The sequence below is a fragment of the Sebastes fasciatus genome, chromosome 12 (genome assembly GCF_043250625.1).
Source record: "Sebastes fasciatus isolate fSebFas1 chromosome 12, fSebFas1.pri, whole genome shotgun sequence".
NCBI lineage: Eukaryota > Metazoa > Chordata > Actinopteri > Perciformes > Sebastidae > Sebastes > Sebastes fasciatus.
In genome coordinates this window covers 10,235,192-10,262,296 of record NC_133806.1, presented here as the reverse complement: position 1 = coordinate 10,262,296, position 27,105 = coordinate 10,235,192, and the positions used below count along the sequence as shown (strand labels likewise).

The 27,105-nt window shown below is 39.1% G+C and overlaps 1 protein-coding gene and 1 long non-coding RNA gene across 4 annotated transcripts in view; one reads left to right on the top strand and one right to left on the bottom strand.

The window, feature by feature from the left end:
* The window catches only part of LOC141778677 (uncharacterized), a 119,273-nt gene that overhangs the window by 90,411 nt on the left and 1,757 nt on the right, over positions 1–27,105 (top strand). The window lies entirely within an intron of this gene.
* LOC141778671 (mannosyl-oligosaccharide 1,2-alpha-mannosidase IA) overlaps positions 11,373–27,105 on the bottom strand; it is a 216,038-nt gene continuing 200,305 nt past the window's right edge. For all 3 annotated transcript variants that reach the window (XM_074653059.1, XM_074653061.1, XM_074653060.1), the window contains exons 9-13: positions 25,610–25,725; positions 21,731–21,950; positions 16,715–16,887; positions 14,151–14,266; positions 11,373–12,898 (exon numbers count right to left, since the gene is read on the bottom strand). In XM_074653059.1, the coding sequence (XP_074509160.1) occupies positions 12,757–12,898; positions 14,151–14,266; positions 16,715–16,887; positions 21,731–21,950; positions 25,610–25,725 (767 nt within the window). In that variant the 3' untranslated portion in view covers positions 11,373–12,756. The remainder of the gene's footprint in view (positions 12,899–14,150; positions 14,267–16,714; positions 16,888–21,730; positions 21,951–25,609; positions 25,726–27,105) is intronic.

Sequence of the window (27,105 nt, the reverse complement as noted above, 5' to 3'; positions counted from 1 at the left end):
GGACCTGAGAACGACATATGGTAGCACTGCTACAGTACCACCGCTGCTGCTACTGTAGTAGTACATTAAAGCTGTACTGGTCGTGCTAATCTTCTCTGTCCTTTGGTGACTGAAACTAATCCCTTAGAGTTGTTGTTTTCTGTGGAGAGCAGCCTATTAACAGCCTCAAACTTTAAAATAGCTCTTGTTTAATCTGTTCACTGGTTAAAAAGAAAATCTACGCCTAATTAAAGTCTCGGGTGTTTTTATGGAGAGAGGGACAACAGGAAGGGTGAGTCCCTGGAGAAGCATGGCGACATGATTAATGTAAATGTATTTCTTTCATCATACTGACACAGCAGTGAGGGAGTGCAGACAGCTTGGAGGCTCAGCGTGGGTTGGCGTGATGCCCGTTGCCTGTGTCCCGCACTGGGCATACCCATGCGAGGCCTGGCACTGCCAACCAGGCCTCGCACTTCCTGGAGGAATTCGGGCCCCCTGTAGTGGTGGAGAGGAAAAAGGACAGACGTGGTTAAGTTTACGTCCACAAAATCCGTCTATAAAAACTGCCTTTATGAACCACCGTTGGGGATGCAGCTGTTCTAGTACTGTAGTTGTGAGCCGCTCCCAGGTGTGAATGTGTCTGACTGTAAAGTAAAACTTTTAAATGAAGGTTAAAATCATGAAGTACAGCGGAAGAGACAGCATTTGGAGGAAGTTGAGAAGAGTTGGCTGAGACAACACCTGCATTTTTCAGGTTCACTGGTTGAGGAGGGCCGTCCAGTTTTTGGAGCAGAAATGATAGAATTGTTTTGGTAACCCTGGCTTGTTTATGGTCTGATTTATTGCCCAAGTGGACTCATATTTCAGGTAGATTGTGAAGTTTTGTGGCTCTGCTGCACTCTCTGTGTACATTTTCCTGCTTCAGAGTTCAGAATCTCTCCAGCATTAGCATATGTTTATATCCTTGTTATATTATTAGCCTTGTATAACATGTCATTGCGTCCAGTGTCTAAATGTGTTTGTATAAAATAGGGGTGTCGCAATATACCTGTATTGACGATAACCGTGATATTTGAAATATAAAATGAAATATTGATACCATATTAATAATATACATAATATCCTGTAAATAATCCAGAGCCTCTTAAATAGTTATATACTCCCTCTCCACCTCCCTACACTCTTATATTGAGTGTAATTAATTTGCCAAAAAAGAGACAAAACACAAAATAAATCAAATTTAAAGATGAATTCGACTGAAAAATCGTTTTGTTTTTTTTAAATTCTATTGATGTTGCGATAATATTGTTATCGTGAATTATTTTGTCCATGATAATTGTGTAGTGAAATCTGATCTGATATCATGACAACCCTAGTGTGATGTTTTACATCTTCAATTAACCCCTCTGTTTGGTCCATTAGATAGCACACTGTGTAAATGTGACTAGGATTTGCATGAATTACAGGCAACTGTTGATGACAGAAGAGGTACTATAGACAATAGCCAGATATTACTTAATACTCCTTTTAATAAAATATAAGTTTTCTGAGACTTACAATATTTCAGATATTAAGAAATGAAAATGCCAGAGTGCGATAAGAGATACAGATACAAACTGGCTTTGCTTCCACTTCAACTGCTCACAGTGCAGACACTTTATCTGTATCCAGCACTTCTACTTAAACTGAAATGTCAACTATTTCCACCACTTCCACATCAATTGAAATTTCAACTACATTCATCGAGAACTCTTTAATCGATAGTTCACTTGCTCTCATATATTTTATTCACTCAACTTACACTTCGGCTACTTTCACATTTCACTCAACTTACAGTTCAACTACTTTCAGAGCTTCTTCTTCAACCGACACTTTAACACACATCCTTCAGTGCTTACCCATCAACTAATACTATGACTGTTTTCAGCAATTTCATCTTAACTGACACTTCAACTCCTTTCAATGCTTCAATTTCAACTGTTACTCTAACACAACACCTCAAAAGAAAATAATAAACATTTTAAATAGCTTAACTTATTTACATAGTTATATTGATTTATAAGCACCAAAGATTCAATATGTTAAGACATTTAAACTATTTCAGTTACATTAATTACAGGCTATTGTTGATGATTTTGCATTTTCTTGGTAGTGCAAGGTAAAGGTACTGCAAATAAACACAACAGATGAATAAGTGTTCCTTTAAAAGAAGAAGGAGATATATTTTTCTTTGACAAACAACATATCTGACACGAGGAAAGAAAAATGCCAGAGCGCAAATAGCAGATAATAAGAATACAAGCCAGCTTTTCTTTGTCTCCTCCGGTGACAAAAACAGTGAAGTGACAGGTTCAGTCTCCTTATCCTCTATCCTAAACCCACCTACCACCACCTTTGGATGATATGAAAGAGTTTGCTTCAAAATGCCTTAGATGTATTCTGGGACAACAATGTCATCTCACACAGTTCTCAAAACAGAAACCAACACATCTCACCTGAAATGTCACTATCTGACAACGGAGATATATTAAGTTAGTGAATAACTTTAAAAGACAAAAAAAAGAGTTCAATAAGTTGGGCATCTCATGCCTGCAGTTATTTTGTCATATTATTTTAGGTACTGAACGTCTCATTTATTGGAATGAGGACCTTTCAAATTAAGACTTAAATTTAAACTCCTGTTCCCCCCCTCCTTCTGTTCGTTTCCGCCCTCTCGGGTCTTGTCGGCACAATTTCATGGTTTGTTAAACATAGTTATTTTCTCTCGGGGTTGCTGGTAAAAAGGAAGGAAAGGGAGACAATATGGAATGATGTGCAAGATAGGTCTTGTTACTCTGTATAACTGATGGTGAAGTACCTGACTCTAATTGTGCGTAAAATATCTTGTATAAAAAGTGCATTTTTCATGGTCAATGTTTTACTGCATACTTGTTGAACTGCCACTGGACTACCAATAGCTTTAACATTTTGGGGAAATAGGTCTAGTCGCTTTCTTGAAGAGAGTTGGATGGGAAGATTAATACCACTGTCTGTGAGGTAAAAACTGTATGAAACTATCACCTACAGCTAGTTCGCTTACCTTCACGTTAAGACTGGAAACAACTAGCCTGGCTTTCTCCAAAAGAAATCTGCCTACCAACAACTCTAAAGTTCACTTATTAATGCATTAAATCTTGTTTGTTTAATCCCTGCATGACATGTTGTGGTTATACAACAACAACACGTCCTTGTGTTTCGATGTTTTTCTCTTGCTGTCGGAGCAGCAAGGCAAAGCTCTGCTCCTGGCCGGAGGAGGAGCTGCTGCATGCCAGGGAACAGAGATCTCCACCTCCCACTGGAGCAGGTTGAAGGCGGCAGCGAGGCCGGATCTGGGTCTGTCCATGGTTGAATCCGACCCGGTGGCACCGGTGTCAAGCATTAAGAATAACTTACTAGAAATAGCAAATCTTCTCGCTGATGGTCTTGTTTACTGATGTATGTCATATAGAGGCAGCAGTATACAATTGAGACTGTTTCATAACCAGTTAAAACTTCCTAGTAACTTAGTAATTATAGGGTTAGAGAACTATAGGCTATAAGATAACAACATAGGCAAAATTATTTAAAGGATTTAAAGGATTTCAGTTAAAATAACATTTATTTATCTAGGGAAAAAGCTATGCTTGAGATGATCCTAGGTAGGAATTGAAGAGCAACTGTAGGATACTTTGGAGACATGACTAATCAAAAAATGCACAATTTTATTTATACAAGAAGGGAAAGTATTACTGTGATTCATTTATAAAATATGTTCAAAGGTGCAGTTCTTGCTCTCTCTCTCTTTCTCTCTCACAGCTACCCAGTCCAGCGTGGCTCACGGCTCCTAACACCTTAAATCTGGAGTTTAAATAGATAGAGAAAGGCAGGTATACATAGTTACAATAAATATACACCACTTTTGTAAAAGGAATTATTCCACCGCAGACAGACCCAGATTTGGCCTCGCTGCCGCCCTCATCCTGCTCCGGCGGGAGGTGTAGAGCTCTGCGCCCGGCAGCAGCAGCACCTCCTCCGGCCAGGAGCAGAGCTTCGCCTCACTGCTTCAACAGCAATAGAAAAGCATCCAATCACAAGGGTGTGTTGAGGCAATGCGCACCAGCAATCACGGTGCGGGACTAGGCGGAACACTTGTAAAAATAAATAACTCCCTGTAGTGCACTATTTACTCTCTGCCATTTTATTTGAGTGTCTGAATGTGCAAATGTATCCGCTATCTAGTGCCCTCAAAATTCTACAATGGAGTAAAAGTGTCCATGGCAATGCATTGCTCCACATTTTACAGATGTGAAAATGACAGTTGAGTGACTTTACACCTGTCAGTGATGACAGAATTTTGTGATTACTGTGTGTCCAAAACCTCAATTTACTGCTCAGTATTGAGTTAAACTATTGAGTGTTTATTATTTACTGGGGAGTGAGAGAACGAGGGAGTTATCTTGGACACTGCTAGTCCCCCACATAAAACCCCAAGGAGATATATTCAAATTAACATTTTTTTCAGACTTGGACACCCAAAGATCTGCTCTGAAAACAGCAAACATACCTGATTTTTCCTCATTAAATGACTTAATTGATTATTCAACTATCAAAATTGTTGTTTTATAATGTGTATTGACTACTTGATTAATCGGCTAATTGTTGCAGCCTTAATACACAATGAAACAATATAACAATATAATAGGTACTTTCACATCTACTACTGTATGTTCTAGGAGTAACCAGAACTACAGCGAAGGGTGATCATTCATTCAAACTCAGTTAAGAGACAGTAACGTATGGCAGTGTTAAGACTTCATGTCAACACTTAACTGAAACTGTAAAAGGATGCTGAAGGAAACATAAGAAGAGTTCAATGCTGAACAATTTCCCACCTCCCCTCACTGTCATTTCCCTACTTGAGTCCCCAGTCAGCACACTGTAGCTTTACATTGAACTCAGTCTACAGCAAGCCAAGGACAGAGAGATATGAATGAATTTGTTCTGAACAATGAACTGAAAATGGAATTCTTTTCATCATTCGGGGACTCATTCATGAATCCAATTTTTTTTAATGTTTTCATGGATATGACAGCCGGAGGGTTGCTTTGTAACAAACTAAAATAGCTCTCTTAGATGCAGACAAATTGTTTTGGGGGGAAGAAACCCTGTAAAGCAGCACAGGTGACGCATTTGTTAGTGGAGAGATACTGTATTTAGTATGAAAGACTCTGTCATCATTTCCCATAGCATCTTTGACTTTGAAAAGTTTATACACTGGAAAGTGAATTAAAGTAAGTTGACTGTAATGTTCTCCTCTCTCTTTAATGGTTTTGAAAAAGTAGTGTTTAATAGATTTGATTAGCCCAAAGATTGATGATTGGATGATCCAGGCAATGTGGAAACCCATGCTGCTTTGTTCCCTGCCATGATCCAGTTTTATGACTATTAAAACTTTAATGTGATTACTAACTAGATTCTGATTCAGGGAAATGATACTAGTCCAGCCGTGCTGCTGTTTAATATTCATATTCAATTATCGGGCTAATTAGATAAATAATAGTAATGCTAGAAGCTTATTTTTCCGATCATGAATCTTAGTAGTGGACATTTCATCAAACTTTTACTATAAATGCTGAGTGATAGAATGAGTCTATGCGGTGTTATTTTGTCCGTGTGCTGTTATATCAAGTCTTAGAGTGTGTATAGTGTGTGATTCTGTACATAGATTCACCCATGTGTGCACTGAACAGATGCCGCAGCCCTCAGACTGGGTACTGTGCAGCTCCAGTGTGTGCTTGTCAGAACATCCCGTGCTGCTCTGCACTGCCAACACTTGAAGGTCCGCCAGGCCGGCCTCATCTGCTGCCCCAACACCTTGTTAGCGCCCGGAGGGCAACACAACTGCATAATCAGCTGCTAATACTTCTAAAAATAACACAGGCAGCTCGGGGGGTCAGAAGTAGGAGGGCTGAGAATTGACAGGTAGACAGCATGCATGTATCCATAAACACATTATACTGTAATGTTGGTTTGTTGAATTTGGCAGCTTTGAACATGAGGCTTTTTTCGTGAAGGTCACATCGGAGGTTTCTCCACAAAGCAAGCAATAGTTGATGGAGCGGCATTATAGGCTACTTTATAATGTAATAAAAAGTGGCCAAGCCATGCTGCTCTCTAAGGCTGTTCATGAGTCACAGTTAAAGGTCCCATATTATAAAAAAGTGCGATTTTCATGTCTTTTTTTATTATAAAGCAGGCTTAAGTGCTATATAAATACTGTGAAAGTATCGAAACACTCAATCCACAGGGAAATACACACAGCCCGTATTCAGAAACTCTGCATTTGAAACAAGCTGTCAGGATTTCTGCCCATTCGTGATGTCACAAATATACAATATTTAGACCCTTTACACAGTTTTAAATGTAAACATTCTAAATGTGTCCCAGTTTATTTCCTGGTTGCAGTGTATGTGAATGTCATCAGCTGACAGGAAGTACACATGGACCCAAGCTGTTGCCTAGCAACGCAATTCTGTTGCAATTCCGTCAAAATGCGCTAAAACGGAGCGTTTCAGACAGAGGGGTAAATACAGGTATATTCAGGCTGACAGTATGAGGAAAATAAATTTTTTTTGAACATTACAGCATGTAAACATGTTCTAGTAGAAAACACAAAATACAAGTATGAACCTGAAAATGAGCATTATAGGGACCTTTAATGACGACGCTAATATGCTGATGTTTAGTAGGTATAAAGTTTACCATGTTCACATCTTCAATGAGCCTGTCAGCATTCTAACATTAGCTTATCAGCACTAAAGACGAAGAGCAGCTAAGGCTAATGGGAATGTGAATAGCTACAACTAGTCTCCATCAGACTGTTTTGTTTTTAGTCTGATGATGAATAGTTGTGCTCGAAATGTCACCTCGGGGTAATAAATATGTGGACATTGGTACCCTGCAGTGTGCCAGCTATGCATTTGTTAATTTCATGATCTTGTCACTTTCAGCTCAGCACCTGCCCAGTTTGGTTTGGATGTGCGTGTATACTCTTACTTGTAATGTGATTAGTTTAGCAGATTTTGACCAAGTGGTGGCGGTAGATGACAAGTCAGGGGATTTCCAAATGTATTAAAGTTCATCCTGAGAGGGATATGAATGTCTGCACCAAATTACATGGTGATCCATCCAGTAGTTATCAAAACATTTCACTCAAAAAAAACACAAATGTGAACCTCATGATGGCACTAGAGGAAAAGTCAGGGGATCACCAAAGATTTTAGGATACATCCTTTGAGCACCATGAATATCTGTAACAAATGTGATCAAACTATTATCAAGATATTTCACTAAAAAAGTCAACTTCATGGTGGTTCTAGGGGAAAAGTCAGAAGATCATGCAAGACATGCAGGTTTATCCTTTGGGGGGACACAAATGTCTTGTTCAGATATTTTCAGACCAACATTGCCATCCCTAGTGGCTAAAACTGACGAGACATCAGGTGTGACCGCTTACAATCACCAATTGTCCATATCCATAATTCTTTCTTCCTTCTGAATTTATTTTTGATTCTATGGGGTGATGATAGAGTATTGCATTTTATTTTCAAATTTCCACCCCTACAACTCAAATATGTTAGTTTGCATACTAAATTGAGTTTTGAGCGGGCTGTAAATGAACAACATGCAATGCACAAACAGAGGAGCAACTTATAGCTGGGAAAATTTAAAACAAGAGACAAATGGCGATTAGACGTCTTCAGAAGGTTGTTGGACATCAAGAAAATAAACATTTTGCTAAAACATTTTTCACACTCTGTGTCACCTTTAATTGGCAGTACCTTTCCAAAGGTGTAGTTTGAACTCCTGAAACACACCTTAAACCATTTACAGTTAGCATTAAACAATGAAATACAATCATTTCTTGTAACTGCCAAAGTGGTATACTTTAAAGACCAATCTATGGTTTAAAAAAAAATTTAAGTAAGATACGTATGACAAGTTTATGACATTAATATTTGACAGTATTTTAAAGCACCCATGCTGATTTTGCCGTCTCTACAGCGTGATTGTTCCGTGGTGGCCCATCCTCCTTGTCAATTTAGTGTTTTAATGTTCAAAGGCATTGAGGAGTCTCATGAGTGGAGTCATTTAACCCAGAAACCTGATGAAAGCTAATGCTAATTGTTATGGTTCCCACTGTCATAAATATTCATTTGTCAACACGGCCTAGCATCTGTGACACACCACTTACTCCTCTCTGCAGAGATTTACAGCTTTGAAGATGCCAGGAATTGTTAGGAGCTCTGCTTTTCTTGTACAGTACGTGAGACATTTCATCTTTTCACTGAGGTGCTGCATTATCTTAAGCTCATTAACTAACTTGTATTGTGGGTTTGGTGAATCTTACAAAATACCTGCATTTATATCTGTCTTTATTGCAGTAAAGGTTAAAAATAGTGGCTATTATTATTAATAAACCTTTATATAACCAGGTTAATCTTATTGAGATTATACAATCTCTTTTCAAGAGAGCCCCGGCCAAGATAGCAGCAATCAAAATACAGTACCCACAGTGAGGCTTGTGGATTATTCTGAGGACATTGTTTCTGGAAAGGCACATTGTTCTGTATTGGTACAAAGGTACAGTTGGGATTTTCAATTTCGTTTTTTGATCCTTTGAGCCCCATGAATGAAATGCCATTTTTCTCAATTGTGCTATGGTGACAGCAGAGAGTCTCAGCAGCCATAATCCCAAAACATCTGTAAATAAAAACTATCTTTACGGTTTGACGGTGGGTGAATTTTTGTGATTTGTCTGTAAATGTTTTGGGGGATTTTTGTAAGTTAACTTCTTAAGGAGACTTTTGCAGTTAGGTTTCCACACCTAAACACAAACACATTTCCACTGTGGGCTTCTTGCTGACCTCTGATTTGCAAGGACTTGGCACATGACAGCAAAGTGCACTTTGGGTTAATGAATTGTGCTGAAAATATCCCCTGTATTTTGCATCCCTGCTAACATGCCATTCCAGTAAATTAAAGGTACACAAAACATGTCACAGAATTGTTAATCCAGGGTTTTTAAGTGGGTACCATTTGGGTAAAAACAGCATTGCTGCTATAAAATAGATTTTCGCTGGGAAAGTTTTATAACAACTATGATAAGTTTTTTCACATATGGGAGAAAATGGGCTTTCACTGCAGCACAGGTGTGCAGCCATTGTTTCAACATTATGTTTTGAAGGAGGAAAGCGGTTTGTTTAGCTTTTGTTTTTGAAACAAGTCCAATCTGTTGTTCAGAAACCTGCATTTTATCTTGACTGCATCTCAGTTATAATGTGTTTTGATTCCCAAGAGATATAGATCCTCAGAATTTGATGCTCTGTTGAATACAAAAGCTGTTTACAGGTTATTATATTCAAGCTTACTTAGACAAGCAGTAGTTTACTTGACAGTGTTGAGAAAATTTAAGTTTTCAGCTGCGTTCATTTTTTTTATTTTTAGTTTGGAAGAGTGAGGTTTTTCAAAATGCAAATGAACTGAGGGTTTTTTCATTGATTTGGTCATATTTTATAGTAGGGCTGTTATGTTAACAGATTTTGAAATGAAAAAAAGTCATAGTATAGTATGTCGAAAAAATGTCATAAAAAAAGTCATAGTATAGTATGTCGAAAAAATGTCATTGAAAAAAGACACAGTATAGTATGTCGAAAAATGTCATTGAAAAAAAGTCATAATATAGTATGTCGAAAAATTTCATTAAAAAAAAGTCAGTCTGTCGAAAAATTTAATGAAAAAGTCATATTATAGTATGTCGAAAAATTTCATGAAAACAGTCATAGTAAAGTATGTCGAAAAATGTCATTAAAAAAATTCAGTTTGTCGAAAAATTGAATGAAAAAAAAATCATAATTCATAACATTTTTTGACATACTATAGTATGTCAAAAAATGTCATTAAAATAAGTCATAGTATAGAATGTTGAAAAATGTAATGAAAAAAATCATATAGTATGTCAAAAAATTATAGTATGTCGAAAAACTTCATTAGAAAAAAAGTCATAGTATAGTATATCGAAAAATTTCATTTAAAAAATCTTAGTATAGTATGTCGAAAGATTTCATTAAAAAAGGTCATAGTATTTTATGCTGAAAATTTTAATTTAAAAACTCATAGTATATGTTATCAGTTTTTCATTTTTCAAATAGCTATTGTCAATATCTGTATATCGTGACACCCCTACATCACAGTGCATTGTACTTTAAAAACACACATACTGCTTTGCTCTGTTTTCTTTGGCTGGCTTGAAAACAATGTTTTATCGTTGTTTCTTTGCCCGCGATCACCGGGCAGTTACAAATGTGAGTCGAAAATGTTTTGAAATGAAGTAATATTTTGAACCAGATCTCCATGACATGCCAGTTATTCCCTGTAAAACTGCTGCCCTGGTGGGGACAGCTGGAGTATAACTGTGGCAGAGAGATAGTGATGGTTCTTCCCCCTTCGTTACACATCGATGGAAGGTCTTGCCAAGTCAGACAGCGGCCCTGACACGTCTGTTTCTGCCACCCTGCTCGGCTTGTCAGGCACTGTGGGAGCAGCTAAGGGAGAAAAAAAAACATGAGAGGGTAGCGGATTATCGGTAGTGTTTGTCCTTCACTATCAGTCTCAGGTGCATTCAAATAGACGTCTCCAGGCGAGCTCACGTGTACAAATTGTGCCCTTCACTTTCGCCCTTCTTAAGAATAGTCCTGCACCGCACTGTAGCAGAGTGCTGCTGGCCTCAGCTTGGATAACATTTACACTTAGTATATAAACATTTAGTAAGATTAATGTCACTAGATCCATGACATTTAAGTAGTATTTTTTTTAAATTACTGTTAAATGTCAATAATGCATGTTGATTATATTTAAAGCAAATGAAAAATCACTTCAAGCTATCACAACGAAATTAGAATCCAGATGACAGCAGGTAGAGTCGAATCGTTTACGAAGGAAGGTATTGAATCTTGGTTTGTTGGCCTGACACCGTGAGAGAAGTGCAATGGCTAAACCTCATTAGTCATTTTCTCGTTGTGTTTGCTGGAACTTTCCACAACCCTGAGACATCCCCCTTCAATTAAATCTGTGATGAACTTCCTGGAAGCAAATACCGAAACAGATGTAAGCAGCAAATGATTTGAGTTTCTTTCCTTTTTGTTTGTCACTGCAGGTTGTTTCCTTCAAACTTGCTGTAGCAACTTGCTGTACAAATCAAATAGACCAAACTAAGTGGAAAACAAATACCACAAAAAGTATATACGTTCTTTTTTTTAACTTTGTAAATAAGTAAAACGAACAAGGCTGAAAAAAACACACAACAACTGGGATTGTTTTAAATGTACAAAGTTGCACAGCTCTTTTTATCAGTATTTGAAAATATTCAACAATGAAAGTTAAATCAAACAGTAAGAATAAGTAATAATTAATATCAGCAATAACTAGACTTAAAGTCATAACTTTTTAGTTTTTTTTACTGAAACACCTGAGGGAAGCAAATCAAAAGAGAACCCAGAAAAAATAACCACTGAAGTTTAGAAAAAAAAAGAAAAGATCACAAAATAAAATCAAGACAAGCTCATACAGGGGTCACTCACTTCATCTGTATGTACAGCACATTCGCTCCACAAACTGTGCAGGACAGCAGTGATGAAAAAGAACAGTGATGAAAATGAAAACTCGTCTCCGCTCTTCGGGCTCGCAGCCTTTAACATCAGTATCGGCAGCCGTATGGATTCACACGTAAAGGCAGGGTGAAGCAGAAAAACTACAACAGAAACAGGAAAACCCATTTGGAGCTGGCTAGCGAATGTATTCTTTTCCCTTTATGCATGTATTACAGCCACAGAACTGACAGTACTCCATTGTTACTTTGATTTGAAAGGCTGAGAGGACTGAGAAAGCATTGTCCTGTTCACAAAATAATCCAAGCATACAGTGGAAACTCAACATCGTTGTTTTTTTTTTTAAATGGTCCCTGGATGCATAAGACACTGCCACTTTCCTGACACCCCCGAACTTTTAAGAAATTCATTCAAGCTTGTTTCAGTAAGAAACATGACATCAACATTAGTTAGGAGGTGGATTTCGAGAATCACATTTTGTGTTTGTCTGTACATTAATTCATTACAATTCAAGCCTTCTAGTAAATTTTACTTTCTGTCAATTCTCACCAAAAACACATTACTGGAAAAGAGGGGGAAATAGAAATGCAAAGAAACCTTTGGTCAAAGAGTGTACTCACAAAGGAAAAAATGCAATGACGAGATATAAGGAAATCATTCATCACTAAAGATCAACAAAACAACAAACTCAAAGAGCAAAACTCAAGTGGTTTTCTATGCGTTTCTCTCTCTTTCTAACAATATGGCCCATAGTTCAACCCTTCTCCCATTACATTTGGGTCTGCAAGTTATACTGGTTTCCTCACGGAGGAAAGAAGGAAAGAAAAAGGTGCTCTTTTCATGAAAGTCATGTTTGTCTTGATTGTCCACAAAAAAGAAGTGCCAGCAGGAATTAACCCCGGCGAAAGGATATACAATCACAGCGTAAAACGACAACATCCTTTACTGGAAAGGAATCGAGAGTCCATAACACGCTCCTGAAAAGACTCTGAACCTGCATTGAATTGGTGTTTTGCAATATTTGTGTGACTCTGTGTGTGCACATGAACTGTGCAAATGTGTCTGTAACTGTCTCAGTTGTTGTTCAGTCTTATTCGGAGACTGTCTTATCCTGTATCGCTTCGTCCTGCATGCAGCTCTTGCGGACGATGGGCAGCGGATGGGCTTCCGTATTGAAGACCCAGTCCTCCAGTGGGAGAAGATCGTCATCAGAGAAGAGCAGGTACAGATACCTGAGCAAACAGGAAAAAAAACATCCATTTAATGAAATCAAAACCTACAGTAGGCTCATTGAATACTTCTGCTTTCTGTAGTTCCAACAAGAGGGTTTTTCAAAATACTAAACTATGACTTTTTCTATGACATACTTTACTATTAATTTTTTTCTCCATACTATACTATGACTTATTTTTTCGACAAAGTACAATATGAGTTTTTCAAATTTTTTAGACGTACTATACTTTTTTCTTTTTTTTTAGACGTATTATGCTATAATTTTTAACATTTTTACGACATACTATATGACTTTTTTTGACATACTATAATACGACTTAAAAAAAAAAAATACTATGTACTATACTATGACTTTTTAGATTTTTCGACATACTATACTATGACTTATCGAGTATAGGGGGGTTCATAAATGTACTTGGTAGCAGGACAACCTGGGCCAATGATCGACTTTGTGGTTATACCGTCAGATCTGCGGCCGTATGTCTTGCTGTTAACTGATCAATACCTGGTGGTGAGTGTTTCAACATACTATACCATGACTTTTTTTTATAACTTTCTTCGACATACTATGTTTTTTTTTTCACAATACAAGGCCTTTTTATGGCTTTTTTCAACATGCTATGTCTTTATCACTTTTTTGACACACTGTATTCTGGCCTTTTATTCCTTCTTTCAACATACTATATTGTGGCTTTTTAATGACTTTTTTGACATACTATACAAAGACTTTTTTCATAGGGAAACCTGTTATTAAATGGGAACCACTGCTAAATAATTAAAGACCATAGTATTGATAAGCTCCGACGTTATTGGTTCTATTTTCGGTATTTAGTAGCGTTTTAGTGTAATTTATTATCACGCTGCAGCATCTCCTCTGCTCTCTGTGTGGGCGCTGAGCTCCTCCAATTACAATGCAGCACTCACACACACAGAGTGAAGTCAGCGAACAGCACAGCAGAGAGGCCGTGGTGGAGACAGTGAACTGCAGATAACTCGAAGATTACTTGAGTCTGTTGTTAGCACGTGATTGGCATCCGTGTTTCTTTTACAAGCGAAATGAAGAGAATCACTGGAATCACTGCAGATAACTCCTAAACACTGAAGTCGAGTGTGTCTCATTCCCAGAACAGATCAAAAGGTACAGATAAATCCCAAGCATTCAGTATCGGACTCTATTATTCATTTCTATACACATCCAGATTGTAAGATACCATTTGCCACAGGGAGATATGGTGAGGAAACAGGACTTACTTGAGTGTCTCTGAGAGGAAGAAGCTCTGTTGCATGTTATCGTGGCTCGCTGACATGGTGTAAACGTCACGGATCCCAGAGAAGCCAGACTCTACTCTGCAGTGCTGTTCCAGGGCCTGACAGGAGGAAGAGAGGGCACGTTTAAATGTGTACATGTATCTCCAAAAACTTGTTTGTTTTTTCTGGACAAAGTAAAGACCACTTCTTGCAGTTTCCAGCTTGATTGTACAAATTGAATCAATACTACTACATTCATGTTTTATTTATTCACCCACTTAATCAGCTCTCAGAGTGGCCTATTCTCTTCTGCACTGTTACAGGACGAAATATTTTACAATTTGCACAGAGGAAATCATATGAGTAGAAGACTGTTCCTCCGATATATTATTACGCATAAAGAGAAAAGCCTTTACTACACAACATAAAGAAAGAAAAAAAATGACGGAACATGTCAAGCCCTTCAGCTGGCTACACAATTGAAGCCCAAGCAATGCTAAAACTGACAAGGGCTAATGGAGAGTGGCCGAGCTAGCCAAGCGGATTAGCACATTATTACCCCCGCTACAAAGGGCTGGCTTCTATGTGCTAATTAACAAAGACCTCGACGTGTTAAAGCTTGATGTTCGCGAAGAGAAGCGTTGTGCACCCCTTTCAACCTTTGTGCCCGATAATTAAAGGCCCGTCAAACTCGTCAGCCGGATCTCTCTCCACCTCTGTGCGCACTAAATTAATGCTAAATCTATCATGCCAGCCCTCTGCAGTTTACTACAGCTAATGTCCTGTCTATTGCCACATTAATAATGGTGCTCCCCTACACAACCTTCACCTCCTGCTGGTGGGATTGCTTGATCTACACGCTAATGTATAGTGCCACACAATATGAAGGAAGCCGGATAAGGGTAATTGAGGGTGTTAAAGGGGCTTGACATAATAGGTGAGGACAATTTATAAAATCAGAGTCCAAACTACACCTGAGAGAGAAGTAAAGGGTATCAAATTATACTGTACTGTATCTAACACTTAAATATAATGTGAAGTTATTCTTTCTACCATACTGACTTGAATATAAGACAATAATTCTTTCTGGTTGTTACATCTGAAGAAGTGGGAGTCATTGTATTCCAGGAGTAGGCATTCATGTATCAAAACAGCAGATTACCTGTCTCTACATTACATTTTATAAAGAGAGTGTTGGATTATGGGTTGAATGTAGCTTTAATGTTGATAGCAATTTTCCTTTGTTATTTTTTTTTTGTAGTTTGTGTCTTGTATTTTTGTTTATATGGTCCGGATCAAGGAACAATTGTTTTCTTTTGGTTCTGGTCCAGTTTGTGTTCACACCGACTTTTTAAAACCAAACCAAGAGCTGTAAACATGAAGTCATATGGATCTTTGATAGAAACGGGACAAAAAAAGAGGCATTTTGTACTGCAACATTTCACGAAGGTATTTACTGTGTGCTCGCTACGTTTCGGGAACTGCTAAAATACATGGGCAAAAGGTCAACACACCTCTGACTTGCACTGTGCTTCATTTGCTGGTTGATCAGGGAAAACCCCTGCACTCACATGGTGACATGTTTTACCATGGTTACAAAATAATCTTGTCGACATATAGGCTATCTAGCCTACAGATCGAGACATCACTTCTTAACAGTACACAATCAGCAGATATATTTTTATGGTGGTTTTTAGCTTTTGAATTCATGCTAATCTACAGTACTGTCATACTTTCATTTGGTTGGTCTACTTTGCGTTCAAGCCGCTCTAAACGAACCGTACTAAACTGGTAAAAGCACCAGAGTTTAACCTAACCAAACAGGTTAGGTGTGAGTTAGAGTAAGTCGGCCCTAAAAGCATTTAGTTTGCATACTGGCAGCCTAAAAAGACACACTTTAACTTTGATGTTCCATCCATTCTCTTACGCTCATCTGGGGCCGGGTTGCGGGGTCGCTCATGACCATAGATGAGGGTCAGAATGTAGATGGACTGGTAAATGGAGAGCTGAACCTTCCAGCTCAGCTCCCTCTTCACCACAACCACTAAGATAGTTGAACTCCCTTGCTTGGGGCAGTGACTCACTCCTGACTCACACCTACCATGAGCTGTTGCCCCCGACAACCCAGCCACCAGGGTCACTCGGTCACACAAACCCCTCTACCATGTTAAGGTGGCAATTCATTGGATATTCTGGTGTTGTTAATATTTAAATGTCTAGTCATAGAATATAACACGACATCCACTTCATCAAATGTAATTTCCGGAAAATAAATTGTCTTATATTCGGGCCAATAGAGTGCATGACAGGATAAACAAGATGAAAAATGATCGTAACTAAGCAAGATTAATGTGCAGTTTGTGTTCTGCTATAATGAAAAAAAACTTCATGTTTCACTTTTACCAGAGAAAAGTCTTCAGAGATGAGGACTATTTTATCTTTGGACTAAAAGTATCTTGGGGAAGCTTTGCAAACAGGACTAGTGCAATAAAATGTTTGTGTATAAATAAAAAAGCATTAAATGCATTTTTCAAAATGTCATCTCCCTAAAAACAAATGTATCTCACCTCAACAGCCTCCCAGCCCCACTCTCTGTACTTGGGGTCGTGGGTCAGTCTCCACATGTACATGTAGCTCTCGATGACTTCTGGTCGTAGGATGTAATATCTGTCGCCCATCCTGGTTGCTGTGGCTTCTCCTCCGCCGTCAAATCGGAACGCTTCAGGTCCCAATTTGGTGGCTGATGGACACAAAAACAAAATAAAGACAGAATAGATTTTTATTTGGGCACTTTTTCAACAGATCTGCAATCAACTTCTAAATCTAAAAATCAAAGCACAACAAATGTTTTTCTTTCTCTTTCGCAAGTGAACAAACATAACACCGCAGTGCACAAATACCATTCAATTGTTAGTTTCAAGAGAGGGGTCAAGGGTAGACAATTACGACGGCCCCAGATGGTCTGTGGGCTTCTCTTTTTCTCCCTTCCACCGTATTCTTCCCCCTACTTACATTATATTTCTACCACTATTCAAGACTGAATTCTATTCATGATACAGCACAAAGGAATCTATTCTTGCCAAGGTCAGGCCAGGAGCATCGGCATAGCAACATCTCAGAAACATGCTTGAAGTGGAAGTTGTATTATGACGAGTCTGACATTTCGTTTCTACCTACTGTGCTCAGTTTGCTCTGATTTTTTTCCCCTCCATTATCTGTGATTGTAGCCAACAAATGTGTAGCCGCTTGGAAAATTGGGCCATATTGGAGGAAGCGAGTTCTTTGAGGTCGCTGAGGGGTTTGCAAGTAGCAGCATGCAATTGGGCCAGACAATCATCCTGAAGTAAGAGGTCACGGTGACAGACAGCAGGGCCACCAGATCAGCCAGTCCATTATAGTGTGCGTGAGTGAGCATGTTCAAGCAAGACGAGGAGAAACGTGAAAGCAGTATTTACTGCTTTATTATTACTATTATTTACGTCTACACAAACCCACAGACTTTACTGTACACATATCATTGTATGAAGCGGTAAAGTGGGAGTGAACACCAGTTGGTGGCTGAAAAGATCAGAAAGAAGGAAAAATGATTACTGAATAACCATCAAGACAGGAATATATAGTAGGTGGATCAGTGGATTCAAGTCACTCACAAGTAAATTACATGTATACACTCCAAAATCACATATACTGTATGTCAAATGGGACTTTACAATATGCTTAGACCCTCCATTCATATAGGAAAAAAACAGGAGGAAGAAAGAATGAGAAACCATAGAGCAACAGGAGGGATCCCTCTTCCAGGACAGACATTCATACAATAGGTGTTGTAAATACAGAGGAGACAGAAGTAGCAATAGCAAAATAGCCAGTGGTGGCTGCGTAGGATTGTTCCGATTTCCAATAACTTCCGAGCATTGTAAAGTCCAAAAGTCAAAAGTATCAGAATATTCACAACATGCTTTTATATAACAAAATATTCTGCTTCAATCGATATTTGTTGGCATTTAGCCTTTCAAAAAACAACATTTTCACTGCAGAAAAATCACTCGCTTTTCCAATTTGCCAAATCTGCCATTTAAAGGGGAATGGGAGATGACATTCTGATTGGTTTGGTTCATGTTACGACCAAAACACAGCTATGATTAATTTAGAGACTAAGGGTTCTCTCACATTAGGGACCCGGGCCCGGATACGAGTACACTTGTCCCCAAAGTCCGGTTCGATTGATTAGTGTGAACGCTCCGTACCGTACCCGGGCACGGTTCGCCGATCCGTTCTCGAGTCCACTTGAAAAGGTGGTCGTATTCCTTGTGATGTAGACTATCGCGCACAACATTGATGTGACGTGATACAAAAACGTTTTGATCATGAAGCCTAATGTTACTGTCTCGGGTGTTTGATTGAAGTAACTAAACTGCAGACTGAAGTCTCTACTAAGAGTGATAAACAGAGTGACACTGTGATAATTTGGTCATGTCTCTCATCCAGGCGCCGTCTCACTCCCTCTTCCTCTCATTGCATTTCTCACACTCATAGAACTATAGATCTTTTTTTTTGCCGTGGCGGCCCAAATTGCGTTCAGGGATGTTTTTATCATCCGTGCTGCGCTGCTGTTGAATGCTATATACGGGAAACACTGTTAAAATCAGGCAACGATCTGTACAATTGATCCCAAATCAGCAGCCAGGAACAACTTGACCAGTTCTCAATAGCCAAGACAAATACGAGTCCAACACGGCACAAGTCCAAGACAAGTGCAAGAAAAAAGGTGGATTCAAGTCTGTTTGGCAGGATTATCCACATGGTACCTTTTAACTATTGTCTTGATGAATTAAGCACAATTTACATCTCCACAGCACCAAGTTAGCCAGCACAACATAACCATCCATGCCACATCTGTAGCTCCACGGCTCAGAGCCTCTCCTCTCCGACTGAAACACTTTTCATTACATCTATCTGATTCCTAATCAGACTTCACTTCTGGGCTCTTTCCACTCTCTGTTTCCTGTCTCCTGACAGCCTGTTTTTGAACTAAATCATTCTCTGCGCTGTCGATGCTTGTGATTGGAACGCTAACGCTAATTCAACAGAGGATCCTCGGTAACTCACAGAGCAGACAAAACAATTGATTTTTCCACAAGTTCATCAGATGAATAGCACGTCTGTGTCAAACCCAATTTAGAAATTTGTCTCAGGATTTGTTTTACCTGCCTTGGGAACTGAATAGCAACCTTTTTACACCGCAACACGTTTTGGTCTCAACTATGTTAACTTTTTACCTACCAGTTTCCTGCCCCACCTGCTTATTGCACACAAGAAAAATTCCCCAGGCAAAATCCAGTCATTCTGTTAATTCCCAGCTGAACATTAATGATTACAGATCAAATATTTATTTTTTCCTATATTTGAACAGTGGTTAGAATAAGAAGTGACAGCCTTAAGTGATACATGCTGTCAGTCTCTCAAAGTTGCTCTTCTGTACATCAGCTAAACTAATACAGCTATGCATTAAAAGTCTATTACCACCTTCTCTCTGAAACCAATAACCTTTTCATCTTCCTGCGGCTTCCCATGCATCAATCAGTTGCCGTGAAGGTGGCATTGATCCAGAGCAGCAGCAGAAGGAGAGTCTTTATGGTATCCATATTTAAGACACAGCTAGATAGCAGCCACTTAACGCACATGCAATAGCAAATCTCGCTTTTCTCTCTCTCTCTCTCTCTCTCTCTCTCTCTCCTGCAGACAGCTAATCCAAGAGCTGCTAAGAACCATCCAGTCCCTTTTAATGAGTTAAGAGAAACCTGATGGATGACTATGAAAGAGAAAGCCAGAGAAGCCTTTTGGGCCTGCAGATCAAAAGTATTCCAAGCGTATCAAGGAACCTGTTATGTGGTGAGTCACATTATCTTACTGGAGAAGCGAAGGCGAGTGAACATTGAGGATGAATCCTTACAGCCCACCCAACAGTGGAGGGGGTGAAAGAAAAAGCTTGAAATTAGCAGAGGAGATTATTGTCAGGGCCAAGACAGGTGCCAGGGAAGAGAAGAGATCAAACAAGGGCCTCTCCAAAAAAAATGAAGGCAGGCTTGTTACTGGCAACTATTCCTCTCCTTTTTCATTCTCCATTGCATTTTTTCTCCCTGGTATATCTATAACAGCCCTTCTACTCTCCTTCAGTTCTAGGCTAGAGCTACAGTAAATTTGCCTGTGGACTCAGTTTTTATTACTCGTCCATACTTTATCTCCATTTTCTCTCCTTATCTCTTTTCTTTTCATTCTTTCTCCTGAATTACAACAAAATGTGATTATCAGTATCTAACAAACTTAGAGACACCGCCATGTCGGCCTACAGCTGTGAGACGTTGGAGAATAATCAAGGACTCTAATTCTTCGCTGCTCCTTATTAGACCTGTCGTCCCTCTGTTGAGGTGAAGCCACCGAGAACGATTTTTGAGTCGGGGCAAAATTAAAAAGCCTGAAGCCTTTTTAATTTACAATAATGCTCTCCTAGACTTGTAATTTTCTTACTCTGAATGCCACCATAACCTCTATTAGAAAGACAGATATAGTGTACCACAACAGTGATGAAGCATGACATTTCACTGGCTTTTTTTTGTATAATAGCCACCGTGTAGTATGTCTAAAATACAGAATGAGTCTTATCCAAAGAGTAAGAAAACAAATAATAGAAATGACTTATGAGTTAAAATTTCAGATGATGGGAAGCTTTAAGAAAGTTAAACAATGAAATCTGTTCATGTATTTAAACAAATAATTAAACAATTGTTTTAGAGTTCAGCAACCTGGTCTGAATCTGAGAACGGGTCGCATGTCATGTCTGATTCAGGATGTTTTTTCCATAAAGCTTTGATCTTGGGTTGGATTATTTTCAAATGCAATTTAATAAGAAAATTACCTCTCTCTTTCTGACTCTGCAAATCGTCCATGCTGATGCGTGTCATGTTTTGCAATCAGATACGCGAAGTTGATCTACCAACCAGTGAGTTGGAAAATGTATTATTTTGAGATGCTATAGTGTTAAATGCAGGTAGCTGACTGCAAAGTGTGTCTTTGCCACTAAACCTATAGAGCTTATCGGCTAGTAGAAGTTATTTCTTTTGTGCTGGTATTTCGGCGTGCCATATTCTGTGTCGGACTTTTGTCAGATTACTTTTTTTCTGTGCAAAGCAAACAACATTGTTTTTGAAGAATAAAATAAAGTCGCGTTGGGTCTGAAAGGTGCAGGTACGGGGTTAGAATCTTTTATTTCGGTTCCACTCCTAACAACTAAATTCTATGGCAATAAGGTATTGTATCTTAATCTTTGGCCTGTGCAGAGATATATCTTGAAAAAATAAATATGATATGGCTGCAGGCAATGTATAGAGTAAAATATGTATCTTTCAATTTGACATGGTATATTTATATCCAAAGCAAAATGAGCAGGAGCAGTTACTCATCTGCTGCCCTCCTCCTGGACGACACTGAGCCTCCTGAACTAAACTATTGTGCACCCTCTCAAAGCAAAGTGTCTCTGCACACTCTTACTACCCGTCTTCAGCGTTCCTGACATTTCCACTCACCTGAGCGAGTGTAGCTCTCGTGACATGTGTGTGTGATCTCAGCAGCCAGGTCCAGGTAGTGTTGCCTCTTCTCCGGCGCTCCATCGTCAGCTCCGATGCCGATCATGCCCCCGGAGAAGCAGGCAAGGTGGCCCATCTTGTGGTCCAGGATCCCTCCCCTCCACTCGGCCATGTAGGTGAGACCACCGGGAGACTTCTGCACCAGGTTAGCTTCAATCGCCTGCAGCAACACACACGGTCAGGAATATTTAAACCAGCATTTTCTTAAGGTGACAGTTAGGGCTGTCAACGCAAATTCGTTTTAACGGCACTAATTTCTTTAACGCATTAACGCAACTTGTGATTTTTAGGTTGTAGCTCAGTTTTAAAGCTAGAGTGAAGATACTGGCATCATATGAAACAAGAAAAACCTAAGGAATCCGTTGGTACCAACCATGTCATACTAGCTTGTCGCGAAGGAGGCTAAATAATGCTCCAAACTTGCGCTAAATTTTGGCGAGGAAAAACTGTCATAGCCATTTTCAAAGGTGTCCCTTGACCTCTGACCCAAAGATATGTGAATGAAAATGGGTTCTATGGGTACCCACGAGCCTCCCCTTTACAGACATGCCCACTTTATGATAATCACATGCAGTTTGGGGCAAGTCATAGTCAAGTCAGCACACTGACAGCTGTCGTTGCCTGTTGGGTTTGAATTTGCCATGTTATGATATGAGCACATTTTTTTATGCTAAATGCAGTACCTGTGAGGGTTTCTGGACAATATTTGTCATTGTTCTGTGTTGTTAATTGATTTCCAATAATAAATATATACATACATTTGCATAAAGCAAGCATATTTCCCCACTCCCATGTTAATAAGAGTAATACTTGACAAATCTCCCTATAAGGCTATAATATTTTAAATAATTGACAGCCCTAGTTACTGTATGTGGATTTACCCTTCTGTGAACTGAATATGCTTACTAAGCTTTGCAATACGTTTGTATTGACACAACAGTGCTAGCTAGTGCTAAATTAACCTAACCAATAACCACCACCTACCAAGACCTAACTGTGCTGCGATGAAGTTAGTTAACACACAAACTAGTTATGATCTGACAGCAATAATAAGAAAAGTCAGAATTGGAGGTCAAACCACCAAAGATGTAAATTCCCAATCGGAGTATCTAAACATAGTGTTTTCTATACAGGCCTGTTTATGTGAACAATCTCAACACACGAGTGATGAGTGCAATACGGCTGCTACACTGTAAATGTCTGCATTTATATGTTAAATTATGTATGTGTTGTATAACAGGAAGAAACCTCTACGGGATTTTATCTGATACCCCGTGAAGAAGAGGTCCAGTACAGATCCTTTAATAAATGATCAAAAGACAGATGGACGAGGCCGAGACAAGGAAAGGGAGATTTCTTTATCGAAGAAAGAAATCTCTCTTTTTCAGAGGAATCTGCAAAGTTAGGTTTTGTGCATTTCTGCCTCTTTGCAGCTGTGTTTCTTGTCAGCGCTTTATGTTTTATAAGACAAAATGTAACAGAAGGACATCTCATGAGATCATTTCTGAACAACTCATCATTCCCTCTCTTTTACAGATTTTGTTTTTTTTCTCATCTCCCTCCCGTCCATTCTGTCTGGCTTGATGCTCCTTTTGCATTTGAATCCTCGTTTGTGATATTCAGTGGCAACACCCCACAGGGCTGATAATTAAAAGTGTAAATTCCCCCGTGAATCCAATCAGTCATTAATTTTTGTTAACAGCTCTTTCAGGATGAGCTTGGGACAAAAAATGAGGAAATGAAGACATCCTCTTTCAGATTTATATATGAAGAACATTTGGTTTGTGGAGTGGGATATTTTAATTTCACATTGCCACGTGATGGTGATAACCAGTACTGTACTATGTATACCTTTCTCCTTCATGTAGCAATTCCCTCCTACCACTCCTGTATGTGAGAAGCCTTTCCTGCTAAATGAGGGTTGATAAAGATGCAACCTGCTGACGACAAAGCGTCATAATGTGTATAATATGAAAGCTTCTAAATACCATGTTCTCTAAAAAAAATCATTTTTCCTGAGGGCTGAGACTGATGATTTTCAAGCTAATTAGCTGTTGTTAGCAGTAATCATGGCAGAGTCTAATTGGAAAATGTTCTCTCATTCAACACTGTGTTTTAATTAGTAATCTACTTTTATTTGAATGCCAAAGATAATGAGTTGTGCTGCGCCTTCACCTTAGATCTCTGTACAAACACACAGTATATGACTTAATCTGATAGCGCGGGGGTCCATGGCCATTTAAATACCAAGTCACAGGGGAGACGGAGAGTCTGTAATTAGCAGTTATGCCTCTAGCTTGACCTTCTGATGAGAACTGAGGCAATGGCAATCTTAACGTATTGTCTGTGATACTATAATTGTAGCCGGAGGGGATGTGCTTAACTCTGACATTATCTCCACTAAAGACCAAAACAGACAGATTCTTGTGTATTTGTAGGTATACTGTGGAGTGGGTTCATGTGCACTGACATGTCTATCTGCAGGTAGCGGGAGTGCTCCTATGTTACATGACAGTATATAAATACATGAATGAGTTGCCGTCTAATCAAATTACACAGTACCGAAGCTTTCCTTTTCGATATTATCTTCCTTCCTTTCCCCTGTGACCGTTCCACTGAGAGCATCTCTGTCATAAAAATACTCCTGCTGTATATAATCATGGTATGGTGCTTTGAATAAAAGCATCCATTAGAGCTCTACATCTACTTCTGAATGAGATCCACTGAATGCCAACAGGAGAGAGAAACATCTATACATCCCTGGTTTTGAGTGATGATAGGGGACTTTGCTTTGCACTATCACTCCATTATCTTTACTTTGAGTGCAGTATAGACATTCAGACATGCTTATTGTTATGTAAATGTAATGGCAATTTAACAGATCGGTCCAATGTCCAAATGATCACTTACGTCACTTTTAATTAAACGTGATGACAGCTCTGTTACTAGGTTGGCCGTTGCTGAAAAACTTCCAACATTGCATAAGTCTGAATTTAATGCTGTCAGATAAAAGTAAAGAACACAGCAGCACGAGATTTAAGATGCACAAAGAGAGATCAAATGCATGTCTTTTTTTCCCCTCGGTGTGGCACAAAAACAACAACAAGACCAGCACTTACTCTCTATATTTTCAATATTCATTTATGCAGTTAATTCCACGGATGAATAAACATCCAGCAGAACCCTTTACTTACAGCATGTGAGCAAACAGGAACTAAAAAACAACTTAACGTCTTGTCACTCTCTGCATGTGTGCTGTCAGATTTTATAAAAACCGGCAGCGGGATTTGCTCTCTAATAATGTCAAATGATGAAATTGATGAGACATTTTATGAGGGGGACTCACTGTGAGAAGGGGGGGGCGACCCTCATCGATCAAGCGTCCAGCAGTCACGCTCAAGATGGTCATTAATTAAGGCTTCAACTCAGAAATACTTATTAAATGCAGCCTGTGTGCGGACAGAGAACTATCTTCTACCTTGTTATCATTTCCTTTTTTTAACTCAACGCTCCATCAAGAGAGCATTGTGGCTCTTCCCATAAAAGCCATTAGGAAAATTTGAGTAACTGACACCTACAGATGAATGAAGCCAGTAATGTCACACAGTCCATATCTGAAAAGATGTATCCTTCAACTATCACCTAAAACTTTAAGCAATTTACCTGCTGTCCTCTCGTTGTTTTATGTAACGCTGTCGCTTCATCTTGGGTGTAAAGCACTTTGTTTGATCGCAGGCTTATGCAAATGACTGTAGCTATTATCATTCGATCTAACGGAGCCATGCCTGAGCGTGAAATATAAGATTACAATTTCCATACCTCCAACGCGCTGTAGTACATCTTCTTTGCGCCGTCGTCCGTCTTGTCTGACATCAGATACGATTTGATCAGATACTCGTAGAAACTATCCCCGAGGCCACCGATGGAAACGTGATCTAAGAAGGGGAACAGGAGGGAAACAGAGCTGTTTGAAAATATTCAGCGGGGTCACATACAGGTCTGTTTTCAGGGTATCTGCAGTTCTTGAATAGACTTAAAAAGCATTGAATACAATTTCCTCAAAAGAAAAGGTTAAATGTATTTGTATGCATTCAAGGCTGTTGGGAGACGTTTAAACTGAAAGGGGGGTTATTGTGACAGTGCATTGTGTGTACGGGAGGCTGTTCAATCCTTTTTTGTGGAGTTTATGTCAGCACCATCACACCTGTAGCAAACACTGTCACTACCGTTAGCTACAGTAATTAATTGTCTCATAATGAGCAAGTGTTGATTTTAGCAAGAACTTAGATGAAATGAATGAATAAATCATTTTCATTGGTTAATCCATCCATCAATTTCATGCCGCTTATCTAGGTCGCATTACTTAATGAATTATACCATTAGAAATTATTGATATATACTCATAGACTGTATGGGCGGCTGTGGCTCAGAGGGTAGAGCAGGTTGTCCACCAATCGGAAGGTCGGTGGTTCGATCCCCGGCTGCTCCGGGTCACATGTCGATGTGTCCTTGAGCAAGATACTTAACCCCAAAATTGCTCCCGGAGGCAGAGCCATCGGTGTGTGAATGAGTATTTAGATTAAATCCTGATGGGCAAAGTTGGCACCTTAGTAGCCTCTGCCATCAGTGTATGAATGTGTGTGTGAATGGGTGAATACTGACATGTAGTGTAAAGCGCTTTGAGTGGTCGGAAGACTAGAAAAGCGCTATATAAGTCCAAGTCCATTTACCATATACAAGAAGTGGACTTAGTCACCCTGACGTCACCCATCGGTTTGTGGACTGCCGTTTTGAAGCTTTAGGTTCAGCATTTTGGCCGTCGCCATGTTTTTTTTTCTTTTGCAACCAGAAGTAACTCGAGAGGGTGGAGCTAAGTACAACAAAATGCTGAATAAGACATTTTTAGGCAACCAAAAAGTCAAAATTAACTTGAACTGAAAACACACTGTGAAAGGGTCAAAGTTCTAAGATGAAAACACAGACAACTCCCAGACCACACAGCAACCTGTCAATCACAAGGTAGCCATGCCCTAAAGCATACCCTGCTTTATCATCTATCTTACTCCAAATGGGACCATCATTTACTAAATGAACATCATGCTGTATTGAAGAAGACTTCAAACTAGTGATTGAGACCATAAACTCATGCTTACAATGTTCACTAAGGTAATAAATCGAGTGAGAAGTAGGGTAATTTTCTCATAGACTTCTATACACTAACACTTCTTTTTGCAACCAGAGGAGTCGCCCCCTGCTGGCTATTAGGAAGAATGCAAGTTTAAGGCACTTCTGCATAGGCTTCACTTCTCAGACCT